General features: G+C 43.5%; 1 protein-coding gene across 1 annotated transcript in view; it reads right to left on the reverse strand.

Moving 5' to 3' along the window:
- Nucleotides 1-1682: 1682 nt before the first annotated feature.
- Nucleotides 1683-16762, reverse strand: part of LOC118780227 (inactive dipeptidyl peptidase 10) — a 36559-nt gene continuing 21479 nt past the window's right edge. The window contains exons 10-25 of the mRNA XM_036532636.1: nucleotides 16334-16431; nucleotides 15793-15916; nucleotides 15520-15561; nucleotides 15039-15143; nucleotides 14508-14599; nucleotides 14126-14173; nucleotides 11659-11777; nucleotides 11476-11523; nucleotides 8049-8147; nucleotides 7120-7186; nucleotides 6059-6253; nucleotides 5671-5725; nucleotides 4759-4858; nucleotides 4432-4490; nucleotides 3712-3784; nucleotides 1683-3191 (exon numbers count right to left, since the gene is read on the reverse strand). Coding sequence (XP_036388529.1) covers nucleotides 2980-3191; nucleotides 3712-3784; nucleotides 4432-4490; nucleotides 4759-4858; nucleotides 5671-5725; nucleotides 6059-6253; nucleotides 7120-7186; nucleotides 8049-8147; nucleotides 11476-11523; nucleotides 11659-11777; nucleotides 14126-14173; nucleotides 14508-14599; nucleotides 15039-15143; nucleotides 15520-15561; nucleotides 15793-15916; nucleotides 16334-16431 — 1536 coding nt within the window. The 3' untranslated portion in view covers nucleotides 1683-2979. The remainder of the gene's footprint in view (nucleotides 3192-3711; nucleotides 3785-4431; nucleotides 4491-4758; nucleotides 4859-5670; nucleotides 5726-6058; nucleotides 6254-7119; nucleotides 7187-8048; nucleotides 8148-11475; nucleotides 11524-11658; nucleotides 11778-14125; nucleotides 14174-14507; nucleotides 14600-15038; nucleotides 15144-15519; nucleotides 15562-15792; nucleotides 15917-16333; nucleotides 16432-16762) is intronic.

Genomic DNA, 16762 nt, shown 5'->3' on the forward strand with positions numbered 1-16762 from the left:
GTCGGTTAGCTACAAAGGACTGCCGCGATTCCGTCCGCTTGAAAGTCCCTTTTTACGACTTATTTAACCTATGTCTGTGTTTTCTTAAAAAATTAAGTTTCGGCAAAATACTTTCGGTTTAGTTGTATTTTATTCATTAAGTTAATTGTATTTATACTAAATAATTAAGATATCCAAAGCCACGAAATATTATATGACATTCAGCAAGAATTAAAATTCAGCTTCTTCATAAATTGTTTCCATCGTAGGTAGTATGCGTGCCAAACACATTAACACGAAAAAATTCAGCCGTTTGACAGCATTAACAGCAGTTATCTACAATTAGTGACTTGACAGTCTTGAAAGTACAGTAGAGGTCATCTCAGGATAAGAGACTTAAACTCATTAGGATGGGCAAGATGTGACTTTTTTTTTTACCCTCAGAGTGACATTAAGCCTGAATACATCCATAGAAAAATGGGGGGTTTGGCCTCTATTGTGGACTCTATCAGTCATCAAAGCTATAGTGCCAGGTTTAAGTCCCTAGTATCTTTCCACATGTATATGACATGATGAAATCTTGAAGTTTTCTGAACTTAGTCTGTCACAGTAAATGCAAAATGGGCAAAGTCTGGTAGCCAGAGTCAAAGAACCTATGAAGTGATGCAATGTGTCAGTACAGAGGCAGAGAATGGTTGTGTTGACTCTGAACAGACAAATCCACTTTGTCAAACCAATAGGTCACTGGCCTCTGCCAACGCCAAGACTAATTTTATGCTGTGAAGCCACAGGGTTGTCTCCTTTTCATTATATGTTAACTTGCTGGCTGTTGCAAATTCAGACCTTTTTTGCTCTTTTTTGCACCTCCAAGAACATGACGTCATTGTATCCTGACCTCAGACCTTTTGCTTCCATAGTGAAATGAATGCTGCTTTAGATCATTGGGTCTTGTAAGCTTGCTCATTCTGTCCAAACTTGGATGGTGCTGTCTTGAGGTCAACTAAGCATGCTGAAATATTCTCAGATATATCAAAAGTTCCCTCTATGGGTGTTGTACACCCACACATAACTCCACTAGCACAGTGTTACCTCACAAAGGGTGTACATGAACCCCTGGCAACCTTCAAGCGTTTATACATACTATTCAAGATCTACAGCAAGTCTATGCAGCTGCTAAAAACAGGATCAGGGTGGAAGTTTCACCCAGTGTGTATTCATTCCGCTCTGTGTTACTGTGTGTTATGTAATGTACTGTATTACTGAACCTAACATGTAATTGTGGTTGTCAATGATTACTAGTACATGGGTTGAGTACTATGAGGCACATACTGTTATTTGCAAGGTTTAAATGGGCTGGAGAGGATTTAGAGTTTTTATAGTATAAACTGTTTTTGATTTTGAACTTTTAAATAAGTTCCCATTAACTAGAGTACTAGAGTGTGTTCACTGTGAACACTGTTTTTCGCAAATATGATGAATTGGCTCATTTTGAAATAAGCTTGCTAAAGAGATTTTCAGGGCAAAAAGTCTGACGAGCAAAAAACACCACATTTATATAAACCAAAGAAAACTCTGTACTTTATTTTTAAAAAATCACAGTAAACATACCTTTCCTTGAAAGAAAAAAAGAAGAATAAAGCATCAAGGCTGAAGGGCATTCAGTTTCTAACTACATGCAATTCACCATGTTTCCATGATTTAGGTGGGGACTCGGCAGGCTGGGAGGGGAGTGTGCGAAACTACAGTCGAGTGCATTCTGGAACATGTAGTCTTGAACAGGTGCAACGTTATTCAATATTCATTATATTTTACTATTACTGAGTTTTCACATCTTGCAGGTGCAAAGGGAAAACAGATACACCCAATAAAATATGAACGAACATGTAAGAAAAGAAAAAAACAAAAGAAAAGGGGGACTTTAGCTGCAAATTCTAGGTAGTGCTCAAATGTGTAATTTTATTGCTGGGTATCTTTGTATTACAGCTTCCCGTGAATTTAACAATTTTGTGAAATTGCACGATCCCTACACAGGACTGTTGTTTTTCAGTGGGATATAATAGTATCTGTGGTTATCTGTAGACCCATTTAGAAAATAAAACAAATCCATTTACAACAGCCCAGTCAGGAGTATTGGCAATCAGTCATGCAGCAGACCCATATAAACAGGGGCATTCATAATCCACTGGTGTTACATTGAGAAATCTGGAGGAAAAGTTGTGTGTTTCATTGCTCAAGGGAGAAGATGGGAATGCAATGCCTTGTAAGCATGAAGGACATTAAATTTTCAATGAGAAAATGTCATGTGCCACAAATTTGTAATAAATAGCAAATGAAAGAATAGCATACTCAGCAAAATAAAAAAAATAAAAAAATTGAACAATTCATTATGCGCATCAAGTTGAATCTGCCCAAAAACACATCTCCCGGCATTCCTAAGGGTAACTCTGTTCCTCTGAATTGGTGCAAGCGAAGTATCCAGGCAATCTGACAATCTGAAACAATCTGACAAGAATCCTCCGGATAACACTCAGCAAGATTCAGGCATGTTCCCAAATGTCCACTTGCAGCTTCAGCACTGGCTGTCAGTCATGTACTCTACGTTAAATCTCACAATTCATGGAAGAGAGAAGGACCAAGGAAAGAAAGCTGAGGAGGATGTCTACCACCTTACGGACTGCCCTCACAACTATGTCCTACAAGCCCCTAGAAAATCCATCTGGGTAAATACTGCATACTCCTAAAGTAAACTGGCTGGGCCTAGGACATTTTTGTAAGGGTGGCTCCACACAGCCACAAACAGACAGATACAGAAAAATAAAAGGTGACAAATGCTCAACATCAGCTTTCCAAGGGTCCAGAGGGGCACCGTGGGGGACGAATTGGTGCCCTGCCGTGCCCCCCATCCTGCAGCTCTGTGCAGGGAGCGGAGGCGCAGTCTGATCCAGGGCAGTGTCTGAGAGCGGTGGATCCTGTCCTCCTCCCAGCTGGACACATTGACACTCAGTAGTCGTCGTCCGGGTCGGGTGATTTTCCGTAGGGGACGTACTCCAGGCAGGACTGGTAGAAGTGGCAGAGGGTGCGCTGGAAGTGCTGCCTGCTGCGGTTGTCTCTCAGGCTGTGGCCCTCGTCAGGGTACAGCTGGAGGGAGTAGTTGGCCTCCACCTTGACCAGGCGGCTGAGGAGCTCAGCGCTGTGCTGGAAGTGAACTCGTGCTGTCAGACAGAGAGAGACTTGGTGGTGAACCCACAGAGAGTTTGCGCAGATATCCCCGACTGAACACGAACACACTACAAAAATGATGTTCCCATTAAAAAACATTTCTCTGGTACAAATGCATAATTTTTTTCTTAAATGGAAAAGAGATGTATGACTCATTCCCTCTTCTCCTTATCATTTCTCTCGTCTCCCTCTCATTTCAAGATTTACCTTTTTATGAAGACTTCTCTTAACATAAAAAGTATTGTGCTTGAGAAAATGAGCATCGTGTCAAAATGCTTCTATAAGAAAACTAGAAAGTAATATTTATACATTCTTATTTCTGGCTACATAATAATTTTAAAGTGAGTATTAAGCACACTTTGTCAGTAGTATTCATGAAAGTAAGATTCACAAAGCTCGCAAAGCTTACAAGGTGGTACTTTAGGCAGATAGAGAGCCAGTATAAAATGACTTTCTTTCTGAAGCTAATTTCATATGGTAATTTCAGCATTAAAATGGACAGAAGGCTCTCACTGTCAGCGGTCCCGTGCAGTAAAAGGAAGTGCTTATCCTTCAGCTTCCGGACTTCTTCTAGTACGGAGGCTGCCTGCAGAGACATGGGAGGGACATCCCTGCTACAGCAACATACAGTGCATCTCACTACAGATGTCCTATTTGCTAAGCAGCTTGAAAATTATATCACTCTGACTATGATTTGCGGTCTCAATATGAATATTCATGAGTGGGAAGGGGTGTGTCCAAAAGACAGACCACCCTTCACAGTCTGCGCTACAACGTTCTTCTCCCGACCAAAACGTCTTGAACATGGACGTGTGGAGGACTGCAGGACTGTGCAGCTGACAGTCTCCTGTATGACACATTTCCACATATTCGTGTTCTACCCATGTGTTCTACACATACAATGAGGCTTTCGGACTTCTCTGAAAGGGGCTTCATTCAAGCAACTGTGCTCAGTACCAGGCTGAAGCATGTCTGGTTTTCATTTCCTCTGAGTTCTTAGTCAGCCATTCACATCAATCCCCTGTAATACTAGAAATATAAACATACATATTACATCTGCTGGGTTGCAGCCCTCCAGGACTAGAGCTGTAAAGCTTTAAATTAAGGATGAACCACTGGTTTGGCACAGTTACATACCTCGCAGCTAAGGGGTGTCGGGGCTAACTTGAATGGCTGGAGACAGCCGTGCACTAGTTTTGTCTTTATTGAAGATTAGGGTATGAATGACCTCACCGTATAGAAGCTCTCTTCCTTGGCAGGAACACCTAGGAACCTCTCAGAGAAGGCAGCACCTGCACACAGTAGAGATTTTAACACATTTTGACAGCAAAACCACATTCAAATTCTAACTCGATCAGAATGCCAGAGCTGTGTGTCAGATTAACACATGTAAAGATGTGGTCTGTCATTTTCTGTATGTACTGATAACCACCTGATCTAATTATATATGCATTCTTGCACCTTTGCTTGGTATGTCTCTCTGGACAATAGTGTGTGTGAAGTGACCAAATGTAAATGTAAAATCAATACAACGAATGTCAGACAGTGTAGAGGACTCACTGTAAAGCCGGAAGTCTGTTATGGGAGCCATCACGGCCGCACACTTGAACAGCCTGTCTGTTGCTGCCAGCATCTTCAGGGTTAAATAGCCACCAAATGCCTGAGGGAGAAAACTGAACATCAGTCCTGGTAACAAAACACTGAGACATACATTTCAATAAAACATAGGGAATTGTACTGTGACAACATAATCCTCTAATTACAGGAAGCACTTAACAGTTTGGGGAATCCAGTTAACACATTTCTCCTTATGAACGGTAGACGATATGAGCAACGGAACTCTACCAGCACCATGGGAAGATCAAGCTAAAAAAATAAAGTGAAGAATTTTGTGGCCCTTCACTCCCAGTCCCTATGAGCAAGTTCATCTTAAAATTATGCTACACTGCCCTGATAAAAGCATCACAACGCTACATTTGATCTTTTAACCCCGTTATTATTTATCAAGGACAAGTTAGGTCAGTTTCAATGATTAATACATTTGACAGATTGACCAATAATCAAAAAACCTTCACAAGTTTCTCCAAAGTACACCATACTTCACGAAGGTATGGCTCTTTTATGCAGACAGATTTGCAATTGAGTCAACGTTGCGGTGTAGCGCGAGGTCAGGGCGGACTTGCTGCATGTGAGAGAGAGTGGGTTTTGGCCTGAGTTTGTGTCATGTCAAAGCAGAGCGGGTCGGGTTGCGGTGTGACAGAGGTTTGTTTGTGAGGACCCTTCAGTTTCGAGTGTGTCAGAAGATAGGGTATGGTGGCTGCCCCATGCTGTCAGAACCAGATGATGCCTGCCTGAGGGCGACAGAGGAGCTAGCAGCCTGGCCTGATCTGCATGCAGATAACAGACCAACTGTAACAAGAGACACAGAAGATGTAAAGTGCTTTTAGGAAGTAAGTATCGTTTAAAAAGTACCTTCCCATACAGAGCGATCCGTCTGTGGTCTATATAAGGCAATTGCATCAGCCACCTGCAGTGAAAAGCATAACAGGGTCATTACAGTACACTTTGAGTTCTTTTGGAGCCTCGTTGTGCAGGTTTCTGGCTAACTGCTACTGTAACACAGGTGAGAAAATGTAATAGACTAGCTAAACCTGCTCAAAAATGTCCTCTCAACAAACTAAACTAGTGCAAAGTGGGACAGAGACAGACTTTTAATTCAGCAAATACATCAGTGGTATGTATTTGTAAAGGCAGAGAAATGTTAAGATGAAGAATATTTCAAACAGTACAGGACTGACACCAGGACGGAAAATGAGCACTTTCCAAATTAATGAGGTTTGCCCCCTAGTGGGCAACTCACTCTATTACAGCCAGCTGGTCCTTGACCATCACGGAGCCCAGCTTTCGGGGATCGAGGGCAGGGGATTTCTGACCTCGCGCGACCCCGCTCCTGCCGTCCACCCAGGCTAGCGCCACCCCGTGGCTGCTGGACAGAACCTCGGGCCAGCCTATCGCAAACTCCTCCGTCACTGCCTGACTGCCAGGGGCACCGTCCCTATAGGGGAGGGGGGGATGAAAGAGAGAGGGAGAGAGAGAAGGAGAGAGAGACACAGAGAGAGAGAGAGAAAGATGGGGGGGAGAGAGAGAGAGAGAGAGAGATCAAAATCACTAATACCATTTTTGAGGAATGGTTTCAACTCACAAACAGCAGCAACAAAACAACACAGAATACACCCTTGATTGGATGATACCTTAGAGATTAAGCCCCTTCCTTATGTTTGGTACAATTGTACTCATAAACATTCTGTGAGCAACTAATCACTCAGACATGGAAGGCAACATGAGCACTGCTTTTCTCTACTCTTATCCATGCATCACATGTGTATTTGTGAAGTGTGTACAGAAAAAATGTAATAAAAATATGAACCATACTGCATCACAAATATCATATCATTTAGACATCACTGCCTTTAAATCTGACACAAGAAGCTAAAGTTTATGTAACAGAAGCTGTATTTTACATAACTACCAACCTCTAGAGAGAAATTATCCGCCTGATATATATTTCACTTTGAAATTTTGCTCCAAAAAATTGGATGCTTTTCATAACCCATTCTGTCATGGATTCAAGAAATGTCTCCCCAGATAGAACAAGGCAGTATATACATCAAATATTCATTACATTTTTAGCAAGTTGTTGGTGTGAATTTGACAGTACACCAGTTCATGACCAGCGCCCTCTCCATTTTCACAGCTAGTGGTGGTCTTACAGTGGTGAGACTCATTTCATGGCCATTTTGTCTTTTGTCGGTTGGAGTGCCTTTTACTGCAGGTGTTATTACTCCTTTATGGTTCTTACCAGCCCCCTACAGAGGACGTGTAGTATTGTTAGTGTGGTTGTTGTTTACAGCACAGGCTTACACTATGATGAGGAGCGGGTGGAGGTTCCCCTCATACCCGCGGGGCAGCGCCACCTTCAGGTGAAGATCTGAAACTCAGAGCATACATGTCACACGGCAGTCGCACAGTTCACATTCTTGTTCAGCTGTCACCAGTCTTCTTGTTCAAATATGCAGAGTGCCAAGGGCCTGGAGGATCATCGCTATTCTCTCCCAAATCCCAGAGGGACACAAAGCCGGTAAGTGATGCACCCACAGAGTGTCTTAGTAGTTACTCTAGACACACGTGCATATACACACAAACAGACAGACATGCATACACACCCCACATACACACACACACACACACACACACACACACACACACACAGACACAGACACAGACACAGACACAGACACACACACACAGACACACACACATACGCACACATACGCACACATACGCACACAGACACGCACACACACACACCCACACACAGACATGCATACAGACACTCAAACACACACACAGACACACACACACCTCACAGTGACTGCTCTATAAAGGGGCATGCGGCTTGCTGCATGCCCATCTTTCACTGGCTTGTGGTAATAAAATACACCAGTGTACACAGCTAAAAGAATGCAATCAAATAGAATGGCTGCGCTTCAGAAGGCAGAGCACATCTGCACATATCGAAATACAACCACATCATGCTGTATCATCAAAGGCTTTGCAAGTCACCCCTGACAGAGGACTGTGCCAAATGGCTAAGTACATTAAACAGTAATGCTCTGTGCTATGCTTGCTTCCGTAGCCCAGCATTTGACCCTATCTTAGCTGTTAACTACTGATGCAGATTTATGTGAGTGTGCACCCATAAATACACGTGAGCCTAGTAAAGCAGTCGACGGAGGATAATTGACTTGGGACCAGTGCAGAGCTGAGAGAGAGCGATTTCTCACTCCTACCGTAGTCGATGTATGAGATGGTCCGGAACAGCTTCTCAGGGAGCCGCTTTCCCTCCAGAGCCTGAGTCAGAGGCCTGTTCTCCTCCAGCACAACGTACCCTGAGAGACAACACAGAAAACACATCACAGACAGCCCTCCTACTCATCCACTGCGTTTCTAACGCAAAGTCCCCTTGTGCGCTCAAATTACGTCACGCGAGGGTCTTAGTCTTAGTGAAGTTGGCGAGCCTGGAAGTGATCATTCAGGCAACCACAGGTAATTAATATTCCTACAACCGTCAGCGGTTTCAATTTAAGAAAAAAGTGACATTTATGGTGGTAACTTATTGTATCTCTTTAGAAAAGAGAGCTATGTAACAAAGCTTCTGAGACAAATTTGAACCATCAATCCTGGCCTGCCAGGAAGAACCCTTAAAAACCGCTGTACACAGCAAGGATTAGAGAGCGAAATCGAAATATGAATAATAAAAATACCCAGTGCATTTTCTGGATGGAACCTAATTAGATTTTTTTCCATCCTTTCAGCATTTTGAGACAAATGTTTTAGCTGTGGAGCATACTTTTAAAAGAATTGTCAAGGAGTACCTCAGAACAGGTGGAAATGCACTCTATTAGGCTGTGAGACACAGTGTCTTTAAGCACCACTTTCATGCTTCTCTTTACTAGTTTATGAACAATTTCTTGCTTATACTCAGTGCGCATAATCCACCTTATAGACTAAAGCACAACCTGAGATGATGCTATTCAAAACCCAGAGGCTATGGGACCAAAACCAAACTTCCAAATTCAGACAGACACCCTGAATCTGAAAGCCTTTTCTGCACCCTTATCAGCAGTAGCCAGCAGTGTTGCTGGTCTGGTTTAAAAATCCCAAGCCAAGGTGACGTCATCCATTCACCAAAGATGCCAAAACCATGACATTACAAGGGCAAAATAAAAGCCAAAATCTCAAGTGCCTTCAACGACAATTGCTGCTGAAGAAGCCAAAAACAAGGACCTGCCAAACTGGCTTCCTACAAAAAACTACTTCGGGAAAATAAATATGAATGTTCCTGCTCAGGGACCAGTCCATCTGGCTATTCTACATCAAAATGTGTGTTTTTAATAAATTGATGCGATTCTTGGCAAATATGCTAGCTGGCTTATGGATCGCACAAGTCAGCTACAAAATCAATGATGGTTCAGCCAATTTGCCTGAAAAAGACAAACCTGGCATCCCTGATGGTGACTGAGCTACAAATAGGGGAGGAGGAGTTACTCTTCGTTCATGAAAATGGTTTTCTTGATTAACAAGCTTGCCAGTTTTAGCAAGGGTCACTGTTCAGCAGCTGATCCTTAAGTGCTTCATTGTGTTTAATGGGGAGGCCCCATCTCTGCACACTTCACAGTAAATCATTTTGACTATATGAAAGAGATCAGGGTGCATTCAATCATTCTGATTAAAACAAAAAGATTGAAGATCACTTTTCCACTTAGTACCAAGTGTTTTTTTTCATTGTAACTAAAATGATTTCACAATGCAGAGAAACGCAGAGAGCCAAATTCAAATGTGTTAATGCAGAGTGTTAACATTCCATGCAAGGAGGTTATATCAAAATCAAGTGAAATTCAATCAAACAAAAGTTCAGGATTACATCAGATAAAGGTTCTATACCTACTCTATTTCTGGCTCACTCATAGCAACCACTGCCAGGGGGATAGGTTTTGCTCCTTTGTGCCCTTAAAAATATCCAATTTCCACTCAAGGTAAAGGTGGATGCCCTTGTCCTAGTAGTGGCTGATGAATTTGTCCAGGAAAATTCAATTTCCTGCCCCCAAATGAGTCTAATTTTTAAAAGGCAATTGCCGCTGCTTTCGACACAGTCAACCACCAGACACTAATATCAAAGCTGTCTGAGATGGGCATCTCTGGAACCGCCCTCTCCTAGTTCAAGTCCTATCTGACTGGTAGATCCTCCCAGATCTACTGGAAAGGCTCCACCTCTGCACCCACCCCCCTCACTACAGGAGTTCCACAGGGTTCAGTACTGGGACCCCTACTCTTCTCAATTTACATCAACTCTCTTGGCTCAAATCACATGGCTTCTCCTATCACTGCTACGCTGACGACATCCAACTCTTTTTCTCTTTCCCTCCTTCTACCTTCCAGGTCAACGAAAGAATCTGCATGCCTGGCTGACATCTCCAAATGGATGTCATCCCACCATCTAAAGCTGAACCTCAGAAAAACAGAACTGCTCTTCATCCCAGCCGGCCCTTCCCCCCTGCATGACCTCTCCATCACCGTCGATGGCACCACAATACCATCCGTTCAGTCAGCAAAGAGCTTGGGCGTCATCCTCGACAGCAACCTGGACTTCAAGAAGTACATTGCTTGCACGTCACAGGCCTGCCGATTCCTCCTCCACAACATCAGGAGGATTTGTCCGTTCCTGACAACATACACGACGCAGCTCCGTATCCAGGCCACAGTTCTCCCTCGACTGGACTACTGCAACACTCTCCTCGCAGGCCTCCCAGCCTGTACCACCTCTCCAGCTCATCCAGAATGCAGCTGCCCAACTAATCTTCAACCTCCCCAAATTCTGCCATGTTACTCCCCTGCTTAAATCCCTTAACTGGCTTCCTGTCGCTGCCAGGATCAGATTCAAGACCCTGACCCTCGCCTTCTCTGCAATCAACAGGACAGCCCCTGCCTACCTCCCAGAACTCATCCAGCCCTACATACCAGCCCGACCCCGGCGCTCAGCAGCAACTGGACGCCTCGCTCCTTGCATGGTCAAGGCAGGAGGTGCTCGTTCTGCCAGACATTGGCATTTCACCTACATTGCTCCCCAGTGGTGGAACGAACTCCCTGTCTCGCTGCGGACAGCTTCTTCACCCCATTCCTTCAGATGGGGCCTGAAGACGCACCTCTTCAGACTCTACCTGGACTGACCTAGCACACAATTGCTGCCCCCCCCCCCCCCCCCCCCCCAAAAATCAGTGCTGTTGTAAATTGTTGTGCTTTTTAAATTGTTTCTTGTTGCCGCCTTTACCCTGACGCTCATTGCGCCGTTTTAAGTTGTTGAAGTTTGCTGTTTGAAGGTGTATCGTATTAGTTGCCCTATACGCTGTAGTTGTACAAATCTGATAGTACTGTGTCCTCAAACAGACCTTGCTCTCAGCTGAGAACTGTCTCATTGTGGAACTGTACACATCCTGTCCCCGTACTGTCGCTATACTTACTGTATGCACTTTTGTAAGTTGCTTTGGATAAAAGCGTCTGCTAAATAAATAAATGTAAATGTAAATGTAAAACCTGACAAGTGGGCTCACAGGAGCATGGTGTCTGTTTCCAGGGCCACCCTCTAGTGGTCATAATAGAAAGTGCACAGTATTATTGAGTTCATCAGCGCAGGGCAGTAGAGCGTGAAATGTCACTCACTGTTAGGCTCATTTGTGCTGTGAACGGTCACCTTGGGGACACCAGGGCCTGAGGGGAAGAAAACAAAAAACGCTGCCATCAAACCCCACAAATACGGCATGAATAACAACACAGTACATGAACATATGACATGTAACTATGAATATAGTTAAATGCAGTACGCCGTAGACCCTGTAGACTCACCCAGGCAGTGGAGGATGAACTGAGTCTTGTTGGGGCTGAACTGGGCCTTGAAGAAGCTGCATCCCTCTATGAGATTGCAGGTAAGGCATTGTCGCTGGAATACTCCCCCAATGTCTGCGCTGGAAGAGACAGAGACAAGCAGTCCACACACAGTACTTCCATCTAATAAGATAAAACAAAATAAGAAAAAGTACAACGACTTTCGTCTTTTCGGTGAAAACCGCTGAGGTATTCAAATTCTTGACTTGGTGCAAAGGAATAGTTAAAAAAAAGATGAAATTAAGGTAAATTGACAAAGCTGGGACTTGAAAACAACGTTTTTTATTTCGACTAAACTCCGCTTATAAAGTTTGCATTAGACCATGTTCAGACGTATTATGCTGAGCAAAATAAAATCTAAATTGATTTTGATGACTACACAAAAAGTCATCAGAAAGTAATATTTCTCTGTCAAAAACAGAATCTGAGAATAAATCTGATGCCCGTATTACAGGCCAGGTAAGTGCTCACTTTCACAGGAACGTTCTGCACCCCTCCTCAACATGTGCCAAGTGCAATCCAGTTCTCATTAATAATTCTCACAAAGTCTCCCGCATAATGAAAGTTTGCCATACGCAGAGCAATGTCTGTCTGCCACTCAGAAGGTAGTGCAGAAAGGGGGTAGTGCAGAACGTAATGGCCCCCTTTGTAAAAACTTTACCTGAACCGTCACTGTTCAAGGGCTGTGACTTTGTTGCAGGCTTTTCACCCTCTAGTGGTAAAACATTGTTATAGTTACAGAAGTAACCTAATCTACCTCTGGGTACAAATAAAGTAACCTGAACCTGAACCTCATTAAGGCAGTCAGTGAGAGAGGGAGGTGGAAAGGCATAAGTGGGAGGCAGGGCTTCTATCCCAGAAGGCTGCTGGTTCACTTCATAGGTGGGGCACTGCTGTTGCACCCTTGACCAAGGCACTTAACCTGAATCACTTTAGAAAATATCCAGCTGTGTACCTGGATGACATGTTAGCTATATGAGGTGCTCTGGAAAAGGACACCTGATGGGCATATAATGTAATGTAATGGAATGGAAAGACAAGGTGAGGAACTTTACTGTGCCGTGAAGATACTGTAACCAATAAATCAGTTAATTATACGGGCAGCTTTCTCTTTTTTCCAGTTTTGATTGAGTGGCCCTCATGTGTAGCGCTGCAGCCACAGCGGTGTGAAATAAAACCGTAAAATCCCACAAACACAATAAGTTGGGGTTTGGATGCATTAGGCTCTGGTTGTAGATCACTCCGGTGTTACGCTGTGGTGAGTCATGCTGTAGTAAGTCCCCACACACTGAATTTCCCCTGACTGCAATAAAGGAATTAAGTGGCTGTTTGCCTGGGACTCGCTCAAGAGGAAAAACCCTCATCGGCAGCGGAGCAGCCATTCCTCTCATGCCATCATCCTGTTACTGCTGATGTGTGAAATGCAGAACTTTACTTTAACTGTAAAAACACACTATCTGTTCATGTACAAATCCAAAAATGCATATGTTTGGAACATTCAGGCTGTTACTGCATATGCATATATGTGATAGATAGACATAGATAGACAGATAGGTAGATAGATGGATGGATGGATAGATAGGTACATGCAAAGTGCATAAATAGGTGCTTTAAAACACTTCTCCCTCCTCAGTTGAGATGTAATTCTGTTTTCTGGTGTAAAACTGTCACCTCAGTTTGTGCTGGGAGGCGAATCAATATGTGGGCGACACAAAATGATCTTCCCACTCTCCACAAGATCAATATTCATGAGGAAGTTAATGATAGCGGAATTTTGCACCTTAAACATGTAATAAGAGTGGTAATATTTAGGGCCATATCTCCGCGATTTTTGAATTATTCGTACATCTTTGTATTGTGAATTGAGCAATAAAAGTTTGTAGAACTGGTTGGTTGGTTCCCGCAACAATATTCCCTAATAAAAGAAATCACTGCTCAGGGACTATTATATCTTATAGCTCCGAAACAAATAAAACCATTTGGGAGAAAAACTTAGCTGACATTCCATTTGTACCTTCATTCTGCAATTTTTATGTCCTTAAAAAGCTTTTGGGGTATGAAAGGAGTTTGTTGATGCACTTCCCACAGTGCACCACTCCGTCCGTGGGTGAACCCAGTATTGTGGTCACCAGCAACAGTCCAGCTTGGTTTCTGAACATGGACAGCAAATCTATTTTTTTAAAAAATCATGTCAAAATATGAAAAACTATAAAAACATTTTAAAAATCCCATATGAAATACAAAATATTTCAGGAATCTGGAAAAATTTAGTCACAAAATACTGACAATATCACGCTGCTGATGAACATTCATGCAGAAAGGATCACAGTACTGGTAAGGTATTCAATAATGCATGGAGGGCCACAGCATTGATGAAGTAGTCAATTACGTAGGAAACGCCTCAGGTGTTTTCAAGCACCAGCCTTACCTGTATAAGTGTCTGCTTTGTCTGGATTCCTCAGTGCTAAGGAAATATCTGCAAATTGACAGGAGAAACAAGGATGCCTTTTCTTACACATGGCCCAGATCATGTGTACAACCTGCTTAGATAATTTAGGTGCAGGACACCAAAGAGGAATGCAGCTAACACTCGTCTGCTAATATCTCAGAGCTTCTGTGCTCTTCCATTGCAGGTCCTGAAACAGCTAGTGACATCAAGCACATACACATACAAGGGTTCCGAAAAATATGATCCTGTTGCATCATGGTAAATGAAGTCTTATCGAAGTCTTATTGCATTTTCTGCTGCTGTGTGAAGTGCATGCAGGAAGCTCATGGTCTGCTGCTGTGCGCCGTGGACATTCTCGTACATTTTCCCACTTTCCTCGTCCAGGGCACAGAGCGTCGTGACGTCCCAGTTTCCCGACGTCAGGAATCGAGGAGGGACAGAGGGCACCGCAGGCTTACAAGAGCAGGGCAGAGACAGAGAGAGGGATTCGGAGAGAGGTATGGGGACGGGAAAGACAAGAAAAATTAAGGATGCCAGCAAAGAGGGCACATCTTGTAGAGGACGTGTTGTAACAGCAGTGTTGTTAGCATTATTTACGTCCCTTTCCCGGTTACCCTCCCAGGCCACCTCAATGCATTATAAACACAGGAAAAAGCACTAGTTCATCTGCAAGGCCTTCAACAGAGGTCACCACACCATTAAAGAGGGATGAGAGAAATCTGACATCAGCTGCACTTTTGTATTTGACTGAAAACAGAGCTGACAGAGAGAGTAGTCCAGCTGAACTATGTTGTCAGCTGAACTGGAATTTGTGCAGTCATATTTTGTTTAATGCCCTTTCGCACGACAGGCCCCATCAGGATGACATATTTCACTTTGGCTCCTGGCTGACCTGGATGGGCAGAGCAGCGATGTGCTGGAATTCTCCGCGAGCACCTTGCTTGGCAGGTAGAGTCAGGTAGAACATAGAGCCGTCTCCAGCAAACAGCGGCTCCTCCTGTTGGAGGGACAACGTAAACACAGTCAATGCCGCTCCTTGCTGTCAATAGCCAGCAATCAATACATTCCCTTTGTTTTGATGAACCACAGTCCAAATCCCTTGAAGCACAGGAGAAGACAGCTAATAGATAAAAAGGTGACGGGATGAAATATAATCATACTGACCCCAAAACTACAACACCTAACAGGAAATACTGAATCATTGAGTCTCATTTACACAATGAAATTACTCAGAAAACTAAATTAATTATTAAACCAAAAACTTCTGTCTTCAGCAGTAATTAATGTCACCACAGACTCATTGTGAATGGGTTCAATTTCTCTGTGCTGTTATGAAATGGTGCTTCTCTGCAGAACGGGAGAGTAACGATTACCTGTCGCTGGTCCTGCCAGACGTCCATGGCCATTTTGTGTTTCTGGAGGGTAGAGAACAGAACGGGGTCATATGCCACACGCAGAGCCCCCGCAGAACGAAAACGATCACGGAACTTTCAGGACTGAAGATGGATGGGACATGAATCCCCCCTTCCACCCCGCTGTATTGATAGAGAGTGCAGATCCATAATCCCTGCAAGCACCTAAAGGCTGAATCAATCCCAGGGTGCAGCTATCGAAGGGCCGCTGCGGACCGGCCTTTGACCTCTTACCTCTAAACACGCCCCGGTTGTGGCCTCGCACACGGAGAGCACTGATTGGTTCTGGGGCCGGTTTAACCAGCGCACCACAAGCTGAGTGCTGCTGATCCATTTCACCATGGATATGTAGTAGTTCCTGCACAGAGGGGCAGAGGCTGAGACTAGTACTCTCTCAGAATGTGAAGTGCACGAGATATATTGAAAAATATTCAGTTATTTATGTTCACCTGCATATTCTCACTCCACCTATAACAATAATTATGAACTGTAATTACACTACACTCCAAATATACAGCAAAAGGCAACACCATCACTTTGTTATCAAGCTCAGAGAGCAAAAAAATTTTATGAGAAGTACTGAAGGGCATTATCTCTGTCTGGGGAAATAAATACTGGGACAAAGCAATTGCCAGGAAACAGCAATGTGGTGTTAGAGGCTTGAGGTTAGATTTGGGGAGCACTGCCTGGTCTTATAGGGAATGTGATTGCGGCTCATAGATTCAGGTTTTGAGTCATGTAGAGGAGAGGAGGGGAGGTGGTGAGGGGGAGGTACCTTGTTCTGAAGGAGTCTGGGGGAATCATCTCCAAAGTATGTGCTGGCCCATAGAGATTCACAACAAAGAGGCTCACTATAGGGATATTGGTGCCAGCCTAGCAGAGGGCACAAGCAAAGAGCATCAGTCAGAGAAGAAACTTCCCAATTTCAAAACTTCAAAACTTCTGCAAATCATTCTTCAGTCCCCGTACATTCCATCTGCAGATTCCAGGGTTACACTTGGAATTGTACTTATTGTACATAATTTTAAAAATTGCAACCTGCCATACCAATTTTACTCTGTAAACTTCTTCCATGAAAGCCTTGGAGACTCTTTTCTAAATCCTGATATAAATTCAAAACTTAAAAACTACATTAGAGAAATATTTCTCGTAACTTTGATCCTGGATGACTCCAAATCAAAAAGAGTTAAACAGACTCAGCAAT

Source organism: Megalops cyprinoides, chromosome 7, assembly GCF_013368585.1.
Source record: "Megalops cyprinoides isolate fMegCyp1 chromosome 7, fMegCyp1.pri, whole genome shotgun sequence".
Lineage (NCBI taxonomy): Eukaryota > Metazoa > Chordata > Actinopteri > Elopiformes > Megalopidae > Megalops > Megalops cyprinoides.